This window comes from Cottoperca gobio, chromosome 9 (genome assembly GCF_900634415.1).
Source record: "Cottoperca gobio chromosome 9, fCotGob3.1, whole genome shotgun sequence".
Taxonomy (NCBI): domain Eukaryota; kingdom Metazoa; phylum Chordata; class Actinopteri; order Perciformes; family Bovichtidae; genus Cottoperca; species Cottoperca gobio.
This window is the reverse complement of record NC_041363.1, coordinates 16,570,291-16,581,920: the sequence shown is the minus strand read 5'-3', so window position 1 is coordinate 16,581,920 and position 11,630 is coordinate 16,570,291. Positions and strand designations below refer to the sequence as shown.

The 11,630-nt window shown below is 39.6% G+C and overlaps 2 protein-coding genes across 3 annotated transcripts; one reads left to right on the top strand and one right to left on the bottom strand.

The window, feature by feature from the left end:
• Positions 1–481: 481 nt before the first annotated feature.
• Positions 482–4,615, top strand: kgd4 (alpha-ketoglutarate dehydrogenase subunit 4). Of its 2 annotated transcripts, none has more exons than XM_029439557.1 (6): positions 482–546; positions 741–856; positions 1,109–1,217; positions 2,871–2,934; positions 3,275–3,459; positions 4,016–4,615. In XM_029439557.1, the coding sequence occupies exons 3-6, from the start codon at positions 1,164–1,166 to the stop codon at positions 4,031–4,033; spliced, it is 321 nt and encodes a 106-aa protein (XP_029295417.1). In that variant the 5' UTR covers positions 482–546; positions 741–856; positions 1,109–1,163; the 3' UTR covers positions 4,034–4,615. The 2 variants fall into 2 exon arrangements, with proteins under 2 accessions (XP_029295417.1, XP_029295418.1); XM_029439558.1 differs by lacking the exon at positions 482–546 and adding an exon at positions 555–598.
• A 97-nt stretch (positions 4,616–4,712) lies between these two features.
• pdxp (pyridoxal (pyridoxine, vitamin B6) phosphatase) lies at positions 4,713–8,050 on the bottom strand. Its single transcript, XM_029439556.1, has 2 exons — positions 7,264–8,050; positions 4,713–5,817 (listed from the first exon to the last, which is right to left on the bottom strand). Exons 1-2 carry the CDS (start codon positions 7,859–7,861, stop codon positions 5,462–5,464), a joined length of 954 nt encoding a protein of 317 aa, XP_029295416.1. The 5' UTR covers positions 7,862–8,050; the 3' UTR covers positions 4,713–5,461.
• Positions 8,051–11,630: the final 3,580 nt, after the last annotated feature.

Below are 11,630 nucleotides of genomic sequence, written 5' to 3'. Positions count from 1 at the left end.
TGTGTTAAAGGGGTACTCCACTGATTATACTCTTCATGATGATGTCATCAGGGTTATCTCATCTTTAACTTGGACTTTTTAACAGGAAGTCTACATTACACAAAGGGACATGTTGTTTAAAAGACACATTTACCAGTTAGGGACGGCCTAATGAAAGATGCTATTAGTTTACAGTATATGAATTGTAGGACACAGTCAGGATATCCAGCCTCTGCTGCTTTGATTCTGGGGGTTTTCTAAATATGTCTTTTGTAAACATTATGGAAGTGCAATGTAAGCTATAATTAATTAGATCATATTTGATTAATGTTGTAATGATATAGTAGGGAGGATTGTATGTATATCTCCATTCTATTATGTAATTATTAAGTATTTGTGCAATGCAGCATGAGAGATTCGTGCTTTGACTTCCTAGTGCTTGACTTGTGAGTTTCGTGATGGTGACGCATCTTCTCGTATAAAAGATGTCTGCTGCTTTCCTCGTCGTTGATAGGACAGGCTTTGACCACTTGACCCCCCCCAATGCGGAATGAAATTAAACACAGGGTATGCTATTTGTCTTTGAGCTAGCACAGTAGTCCTATATTGACATTTTAAGGTATCACACAGACAATAACATTGTTTTTTAATAGCTTTATAAGGACTAAAAGCCTTTGGAGCATCACTTGACTCGACTCGTTGTGCTTGATAGCGGATTAAGGTCTTTCATTGGTCTATTTGTGTATGTCCTTTTTTGACAGGAGGCTAGTTTACAACCTGGGACGACACGGCTGCAGCATGGCCTGAGGATTTGACCTCACAGGACAACCACTGGATCGGCACATCTCTTTGTCTGTTGGCAATAATCGTCAGAGAGGTAAAGTAGCCCTAATAAAATACTCTGTTTACTATTAACCTTCTAGTCTAAATTACACGCTTTGACAAGATTAATATTCTTGCTGTAGCGTCTAAAAAACAATCTCTTAATGATGCCTTTTATGTGTAGACTGTGAGAGGCATCTTACCCCGCTGCACCATTATGAACTGTATCATCTGGACCACTCTGTGCGTTATGCTATAGACTTCACTGTATGTAATGACAGCAGCGCCATCTTGTGGTGTGTTTCAGCATCTGCACGGGGATTTTATTTTATTCATACCGGAAGTAAACCTGTGAGGTCATCATGGGAAGCAAAGTCAGCTCCAAAATGGCAGCTCCAGCCGCCCGAGTTATCCAGGTAATGTTGCTCCTGAAAATGTAATTGCTCTAGACACAAGTGTGTTGAGCTCAGATTAACATCGTACAGTGATAATGTCGCGTTTCCGCTGTTGTAAACAGTCGATCATTTATCTAGGTGAGGCCTTTTTTTGTCGTATCCTTGTTGATGTCCTTGTTTAACCGCAAAACAGACATGCTATCGTGTTTAGAGCTTTTACTCTCTTCATCAATATGAACTGTTCTTGACATGTTTTCTCATTTGTCAGTGCCGTCAGCTCAGTCTGTCACGGCGGAGTCTTAACTGTTTAGGGTGTAAACCAGCCGGACTACTTTGTCCAGAGAAGTTAGGACAGACAGACAGTGAACTTGTTGTATTCTCTCCCTCAATGATACAGATATACTGATACAGATATCTTTACCTTTTACATTTGTACCACAGTAGCCAATGGTGGTTGTAAATAAGTACATTTAATCAAGTACTATACTCAAGTACAATTTCCAGTTACTTGTACTTTACTCTTTTATGCTACGTTATACTTATACTACACTAAGTTACATCTCACAGGCAAATATTCTACTTGTTACTTTATTTTCATACCCTTCATGTCCAGCTAAATAAACTAGGCTATTTAAAAACCCTCTTGGATCAGCTGAATTAAACTACCCACCACTATAAAAATCCACATTAATATAACCGTAAACATCTAAAGCTGTAAAATGCTACTCTTTAACACAGCATTAATGTAAATCCAGAAACATCACTGACCGCCAACATTTTAATTCACAATTACTTTAAGTACGTTTTGCTGATATTACTTACATACTTTTACTTAAGTTGGGTTTTGAATGCAGGACTTTTGCATTTAGTGGAGTATGATCATAGTGTGTCATTAGTAGGTTTACTTCAGTTAAGGATCTGAATACTTCTTCCACCAATATCAGTAGCCCAGTAAACTAATAAAAGATAAACTTGTGTGGATTATGACTGTCTTTTTCATTTTTAAGTGTAATTAATTTGTCATTACTTTTTTGTTAGTTGATGAACTATAGTCTTAAAAGAATGCCTCTTAATATTTTCCAGACCAAGTTGCTGTCTCTAAATGTTATTAGTTTTGTTCAGTACTCAAATATATTATATTTACAGTGACAATGTAAACTGAATTCTGTTATTATGCAATGATAAAACTGAAAAAATAGCAAATTCTTTGAATTTGAGAAACTAGGACCAGGTCACTTTTTCTTGTCTTTTGACTTTGTCCTTCAGTTGTTTTCTGTCACTCTGATCAATTGTTTCAGCCATAGTGTGGATCAAAGTTACATTCATATCCAGTCAGGCAGAAAGTCTTCACACCTTCCGTCGCAGACTAAAAACCCACCGACAGTGACGGCACCTTGGCCAATAAATTAAAATAATAATCCTAATTCTATATGTTGCACTTCCTATTTGAAGTTGTATCCTCATGGTTGTTTGCACTTATTGCTTTGTACAAAAGCGTCAGTTAAATGTAATGTAATGTATTAAAGATCTCAGCAGCAAAAACCTTATGAACTCAGCAGATAAAGCAAAACATATCTGGATGGCTAGATGCCTCCAAAGGAAATGGCAACTAACCCATCAACTAACACACAATTCTTAATTCACACAGCTAATTTAATGTATATGTGTTCGCAGGCTATTCGGCCTCGCGCTCCTTTGATCAAGTTTCCCAACAGACATGACATCCCAAGGCCCAATGGTGAGTATGAAGAAAGTGAATAATGTTTGACTAGATGAAGGAACCCTAAAGATGGCTCGTGGTGATGTAAACTGGTACTTTGTCTCGGCCTCTTTCATTGTTTCAGGCTGTGCCAGAGGTCGACCTGGTTGCACAGTAAAGCTGCAATACAGTTTGAAATGAACAGTGTAAGGGTGTCCAACAGTCGATTTGACTTTAACAAGTATTACATCTTAGCCAACATAAGAACTGTTGTCTTTCACAATAGATTGATGAAATAATCAAAGGATTGAATTCTCCACGGTGCTTCTTGAGTTGCTTTTTATCCACAGTGACGTTTGTTTCCTTTTTCCTTTTCTAGCCGAAAAAGTGTTGAAAACGTTAGCGGTTAACATTTCACCGCACAACGCTCCAGCTCCGTTATCAAGACCTCATGTACCTTTGACCCCAATTTCTGGCAGGCCAGACACCCTGGCCTCCATTCAGCTAATACCTGCAAGGTACCGCAGGAGACCGATGGCAGTGGATGAAATGGACTACATCCAGGTGAGGGGTCAAACGGACCACCTGCATCTTAGACTATACAGGACATTTGACCTTTAAACTCTTGTGTCCGTTAGAACAGAGCGTCTCAACTTTGTTTCTTCTTTCAAGATAGAGAATATAGCGGGAACCCCCTCATGTATGTCCCTTGGAATAATTACATGTAGCTATTTTTTAAAGAAAGAAAGATATCAGACTTGTATTAAACATATTTGCAGAAGTGTTATAGACTTGTTCGATGAGAATGTAATTTATGAACTATTATAGATGTAAGAATTTGTTGAACTATGAAGCCTCATAATGATTTAATTGAATGACTGAGAACCTTTCAAAGATCCCGTGGCTCTGCCACAGAACCAGATTAAAACAGAACCTTTGGCCTCCTGCAGATATTTACACTTTGATACTGTAGGTTTAGATAGTTGATTTTTTTTATTTAAATGTGATCAAACAGACTGAGTTTTGGTTTGCATTGACATAATGGATCTCTAATTGATTTACCGCCATTATGTAAATCAATGTAAACCTTTTTAATAAATTGAGTTTTCTTTCTCCACAGCGAGGTGGACCAGATTGACAAGAAGCGACTCAATCACTGCAACCAAAGTCCTTATCTGTTGGAGATCAGTATGCGTCTTTAACTCTGTTCCTCAGCACGAGAGAATCTAAAATCACATGAGACATGATCTAGAATAAAGTATTGCATAAAGCCTGTTTAAAATGTACATATGTTTATTTTAGATGCAATTATATTTTAAGTTCATACTAAAGGGATACCACCTTTATTGTATTACACTCAGCAAAGCTATAAGAATAGTGTATAGGTTCTCTTTATTTTCTGTACCGCCACTGCAACTATTCCCGACAGGGTTCTTGGTTCTTGTGGAAAAACCTTGGTTTTAACAGAACAGCTCAATTTAAAACAATTTTTAATTCTGTCTTTTGAGCTTCACTTGAAATACTACACCTCAATCCAAGCACTATGCTCTGGTACATAGAAGAAAATGCATTTCAATGCAATACATTAACTGATCTGTTTGAACTAGATGAGGCTGAAGATGATGCTGGATTTGAAGTTGCAATAGTAATGAGTGAAATGGTGTTGAGTTCATGTGAACTACTGCTGGATCTAAATTATTAAAAGGATATTGTATTTTGATTGTGGTGTTCTCATCATGCTTGATGTAGATGCGTAGACACAAAACTAGCAGAAGACAAAAAGGACATCATTGTCTTCAACAGATTAACATTCAGGATTCATTTTAGGCATTTATTGTTACCGTTGCTGGCATGCTCTATATGGTAAACATTAACAACATTGAAGTTTCACAACAGAGCAGGATGAGCGGCCACCATTAATGTGTAGCTGGTTTTCTGAATGAGATTCAGGAAGTGGTTTAGTACTCTGATGACTATTGGCACAAGAAGCACAGACATGACAAAAGGTGAATATACTCTTCACCCGTCTGACTGGCAGTTTGTTATCTTAGTCTCCACCAGAGCTGGGAAAAGCTTACAGTTTTAGTTTTTTAATTATCTCCCATTACCATGAACTAATCAAGGACAAGTCACACCCAAACTTGACAAACACATACGAGAAAACAATTCTGCGTTAGTAAGCACATGTCTGCCTTTTGGCAAAAATAAAAAGAACAACCAGCTCCTAAACACATGAATGCCGTTACAGAACAATTCATGGCTTTACAAAAATACCTCTGGATGTTCAAAACCCAATATCAAACACGACCTATGAACTTTATGAAGAAGAAAGTGCAGTATATTAATATATTAATATAAACACTTATGGCAACAAGGACCTGTCAAGTCACAAATGGGCACAACACTAGAAACACTGAGGTATACACTGGATTACTGGGGAGAACATTCTGTCCTATGGTTGATCATTGTGGATTGGTACGTGTTTTTTGCAAACGGCAGACTAAACATTGCACTTGAAATGCAGCAGAAGCAAATCTATGCTCCGTGCTGGAGGCGAAAGGACTCGTCAATTGCTCTGTTCTTCCAGTTCCTCCAGTTCCTCAAAAGCAGGTAAGAAGTCAGCGATGGTGTCCACCACGTAGTTGGGCACCAAGCTTTGGTTGGTGGACAGCTCACTATTCCTGTACTCCTGGGCCTCCTCGATCTGAGACACACCGGTGAGAGTGAGCATGGTGTCGAGGCCGCAGTTGGACCCGAACAGCATGTCTGTCTCCAGGCGGTCCCCGATCATCAGGCACTGGGCGGGGTCCACCCCCCTGAACTGACTGGAGATGCACTCGAACATGAAGCGGCTAGGCTTCCCGATCACAGTGGCCTTGCGACCTGAGGACACCTCCAGGGCTGCAGTGAGGGACCCAGAACCTGCCGGGGGTAAAGATAAAAGGAAAAAGGTTACATTAAAGTGAATCGTATGAGAAATCCTCTCCTCCAAACACCCACCAACCCGACTACTTCAAGTCTATTTGGGTAAAATTGAGATATTGTGTACTATGCATCACATAGCGACAGTATTTTGTACTAATAAATAAATGTAATAAATAGAGGGAGATTTATTTTCAATGTTTGGGAGTAACTAGTTACATGTAACGGAATCATGTAACTAAATTACAAAATATAAGTATAATCAGTTACTGAGAAGAAAAATATTCAATTACTAATCAAAATGTTGTTAATTACAAAGTGGTTTATCCAAATACATGCATTACTTATTACATTGTTGCCAGGATAACTAGTCATCTGTAACCTTTCACATTTCAAAAGTAAGCTTCCCAGCACTGTTGATTGGGTTTATTAGTTCTGCTGCAGTGTAGCATACAGGGCTACATTACTGCCAGCTGCTACCTATTTAGATTTCTGAATGCAGTGTTTAGATTTTGCAGAGAGCCACTAGTTTCAGTTGTTTTCATAAAACTCAACTAACAGGTTTTTGAAACAAACTTGATAACTGAATGGACACAATGAGCCACTGCCCCGAGCCTCACACTTCCTGTGACCCTGAAAGACTCACTTTCACTTTGTCCGTTGAGATTTGGCATTTTGATTAGTGTACCCTGTCTGTGCAGCTAAACTAAGGGTGTCCGGGCAGGTCCTGCATTATTACCTAATCTTTTGGGTGCATTTGTGTCTCTAGTTTTATTTTGAACAGAGGCTGTCTAAATCCGCCACAAACCTTCATGTCATGATTCAAACAAACACTCCTCTGCACAGATGTCATACAAAACACTACAGCTGACACAACTGATGAATATTATAGGAAAACATTAAAGGAAACTTGTGTTGCAGGTTACATTTTCATCAAGCAGGGCTATTCTGCTGTCACACATTTAAAGTGTTTCAATAATTTACATAGCCCAGCAAACATGTTGCCTAAACAATGTTAGTGTGAATTAGGACTGTGTCTAATGATTAATGTCAATTAATATTTGTATTACTTTTCAGTTAGTTGATGAATTGTTTAGTCTCTACATTTTCTTAGTTTTGTGTAGTACAAAACTGAAAGATATTATATTTAAAATGTAAAGGTTAAACTGAATTTATCATGAAAGAGTTGCACATAAATGAACTTGTGATTGTAAGTTTTATCGGTGTGTGTTGTGCCACTGAAATACTCTGGTGCACCAAGCCTAAAAAAATAATTTGGAAAAAGGCAACAGCTGAATGATTTTTCAGGAAATGTCCCAGTTAGCCAAATGATCCAGCTGTTTGCCCTTGCCCTTTAATCTATTCAAGGTTGGCACCAATACAAATACAGTACACAACACTGAAGGGGCCAAGCTTTAAAAAAACAAAGCATCATCACCACCATACCTGGCAGTATCCTTCCACCTGACAGAGGGTGCCAGGGGTCGTTGTCGGTGGCCAGGAACAGACAGTCCGGGTCCCTCAGGTAGCACGAGGCTTTGGCCAGTTTGAGAAAAGTCATTTTATCATCATGTCCCACCAGCACCGCCTTGACGTCCGGAGCCAGAGCGCAGTTGTAGATTGTGGCGTCCGGCTCGTCCGCCTCCTCCACACAGGGGATGCCCGCCTCCTGCAGCTCCCTGCGCAGTGCTTCGCAGCCCATGACGAACACCTGGCCGCCGATCTTAACGACGTCCCTTAGGTAGAGAGCCGAGCAGTACGACGAGCTGAAGATCTGCTCCAGCATCACGTCGGTGAAGCCCAGCCGGGAGAACTTGTGCACATAATTCTCCCGGGGCCTGGTGCAGTTGTTGGTGACGAACACTACGTTTTTGCCGTGCCGTACCAGCGAATTCACCACCTTTGCCGCGCCCGTTATCGCCTTCTCTCCGTGCCATATGACCCCGTCGCAGTCGAGGAGGATGAAGTCCTTCGCCTCGAGCAGATTTCTAATCTGCGGACCTCGAATTTTCTGGCAGCCTTTGAAGCCAAAGGCGCCTGCCATTTCGGCTTTTTCCTCTGTTTCCTCCGTGTTTCACCTGCTAGTGGTTCCCCATGCAAACGGCTGGTGCATAATGTACTAAAACAGCAGGTTAAATGATTACGAAAACAAATCAATGTCAGGAAATCACATAGCAGAGTCCTTGGTGCGGTTACATACACGGACAGCAGGGTACATAAACATTGACGTGTTACCACGCCCACTTTGCCAACACTGACCAATCAGACGACAGTGCTTCAACCAATCAGGTCCGTCCGCGTCACAACACTGTTATGAGGAACATCCTCTATAAAATGACTTTGCGCCCTCTGAGCAGCTGATGGACACTTTTGAATATGACATTTTATTTCATGTGTTTTATGTACATAACCTCTAAATAACAGAGAAACACCGATTACAATTGTGGTGGAAATAGTAGTGAGATCATTTACTTATATAAAAGTAGCAATAAGCCTACCATACTAAAAGTACTCAAGTAAAATGTCTGCATCTAAAATATGAAAACAATCGAATTGAAAATTAGTCATTATGCACAATGGTCTCTCGCAGAGTGTTATCCTATTATATGTATTATATTACTAGTGTTTAGTGTTGTTATTATGTGTCTGTCTGTCTGTCTGTCTCATACCTGTCAACCCTCCTGTTTTTCCCGGGATTATCCCGTATTCTTCCTTTTATCCCGCTGTCCTCCTGTTTAAATATGTTATCCTAATCATCCCGTATTTTTAACCTTTCAAAAAAAAAAAAAGGCCTAATTTAAAAAAGTGTACATGGTAAAGTGGCCTCCGTTAGAGCAGGTGGCAGTATTATGTTTAACATTAGCTGAAAACACACAGAAGAAGAAAACAGGAACAATAACACAGAAGAAGACGAAAAGAGATGGATGAGAGTCACAGTGAACGGGAGATAGATGGAGACGCAGTTGTACCTGCCAAAAAAGTTCAAACTTTATGCAAGTAACTAGACAAATGGGAGGAGACCTTCTCTTCTTTAGTAAAAAGCAGAGTCGGGCAAACTCATGCTTTTTGCAAAGTGTGCCATTCAGATTTTGCATACGGTGGAGTAAGTGATGTTCGCCAGCATGAACAATCGTCCAAGCACAAGCACGCCAAGAGGCACAAAACATACACTGTCAATGACTTCATGTGTGACAAAAACTGTGTCGGAGGCAGACCAAGTGACCAAAGCTGAGGGAAAGATGTCGATGCTTTGCACCAAAAATAATGTAGCCTTCAGCTAGCCTTGAGGCAGGCAAAGTCTGCAACCTACAAGGCATCTTGTAAGGGACTCCCACACTGAATAAAATGTATATATGCAATTAAAATGCATACATCTTATAAACATGTCTGTACAAGTAATACATACTTTAAATAAACGTATTTCCTGAACCCGTCCCTTATATGTTTACATTTACATTATATGGGTTGGGGCTGCCAGAAAATGTCCCTTATTTTGAAATTCCAATGTTGACAGGAATGTCTATGAGACAATAAAGTGTAAACAGCATTTTAATCTTGTAGCAGGTTCCGGAGGAGCTCATTTCAATTAATTTATATTTTGTTGGGTAGCTTAATGTTTACGACTGCATCATATTTATAGGATGATCACCTTTCTGTATACACAATCTAAAAATATTTCCCTCCGAAATGTGGTTAAGTGTGGAGCAAAAATAATGAAATAACATAAAATAATACTCAAATAAAGTACAAATAACTCCAAACAAATATTTATATGTATTGTATGTATATGTAATATATAGCAATTAATCATATATGATATTTGATGATATTTGAAAACTACTTGGTAGTTTATTTTCTACTTATGAGAAGGCCTTTTTCTAGAATTGGGCTTAACTCTTGTTCAGAAATCAGGGTTATTATTCACAGGACTCCCAAGTCTTTTTCTCGGGTCACTAGAGGGGGCTATATCCCACGAACAACACACGTTTGACTGCACACAAATTGGTTAAAATCCCAACAAGTACAACACATTCATGCAGTCACCCGCTCTACAGTCTCCTTCTGCCTCCCTGTTTGGTCTGTTGCTAACTCTATCAACTATCTATAACTATCAAATGTATTTCTCATTTCCTCTTTGAACCTAACATTACACTAAGGACAATCTGCTGACCTTAAATAATTATTTATTCAGCCACAAAACTTTACCCTCAGCTCCAAAAAACAGTTCCTTCCTTTATTCTGACTTCATTATTACTAAAGATGCAACTTTACAAATAATGAAAATATTAAATGAACAACATGGGAACCCTTTTAAAAACTAATAAACATTTTGTGTCTATTAATTTATGACTGCAGTATTATTAGTTATTACAATAGTTGACATGTAAGGGAAAGCCTCATTTTAATCTTGCACAATAATCTCTCTGCCTTTGATATTCTTCTGGATGATTACACATGTGCTTCTTTGCTATTAGAAGTTATTTGAAAACATTAATGAAGATACTGCTGGGGAAAAAAGACAACTCATCAAAACAGGAACATGCTACTAGAGCCATTTCATGAGTAGATCCACTTTTAATGCCAACTACACCTTTTTCCACATTCCACATTAAACACCAGATCCACTCCTGTACATATCTCTGTGACTTCAAAATGTCACATTAAACTGTACATGTTTCAAGGACACCTTTACATCAATAATCATCACCACTTGCTCATCTTATTTGACGTTGTGTAAGTTGTGACGACAGGTTTCCTGTAGTAAGCCTGTTTTGAACCGAAGTGCCATGGTTGTAAATACAATAAAATAGATTATTTCAATTCTAACTTAAGCCAAAAATGAATAACAAAACTGTTAATAAATGTAGTTACAGTATTGATGATCACTATTTCTTCTAGCTTCTATTTCTCGCTGCTTTGTTTCTCTGATTCTTCTGTGCTCTGTGATTTTCCTGTGTTCTATTTTGCATTGTTGTGTCTTTCTTCTGCTTCATTAAAGTTTCTTTTTTTCCCCCCCAGTGGTCCTGTCCTGTCATGCTTTGGCTGCTTTGCCCTGCCTGTTTAGGATTGCGTGCGAGACAGAGGAAGACTCACTGGCACCTTCAACTGCCAGCCAAACAGACGAATGAAATGCAGGGAAGGAATGAAAGAATGGACAGTTGAATGGACAGAGAACAAGGCGTCCTAATTGGTCATTATTTCCTTGCTAATCTATATTTTTCTCCCTGCTAACCCCCAACACAGATGTGATGAGTGGGAGGGAGGACAGAACAGACTGGGGGGGGGGGGGGGGGGTCCTCCAAGGCCTGGTCTGCTCTCAACAGTGGCTTGAGCGCTGACCGTGAACATTGCTGTTCGCTTTTGTGCCTTGTTTAGAAAGGGGAAGGAGACTCAGTGGAAACCAGCCAAGGAAGGTATGGGGGTCAGTGTTGAGACTTGCAGGTGGTTGATAATTGAAGAGCCAGTAGACTATTACTCTGCCCCAAATACACACATACACACATGCACATACACACATACACACATGGACATACACAAACTTTGCAGGGAGAGCATATTTCTTGAGAATTCAGGTGTATTCTATCAACATACTTCGTCGACACATATGTACCCAAACTAGCCAAGCAACGCAGCACAAAAAACAAATCTCAACATTCATCCATCTACCCTGACATGGCCTGCTGCCATTTGGAAACATGCGACAACACAAAAGCACAAAAGCGTTGCTTAGTTAGGGTGTATGTGCGTGCGTACAGTCAACCACCCCTGCTTGCAGCACAGCCAGGTCAAAGCAGCACAGAGGTGTTGGACAA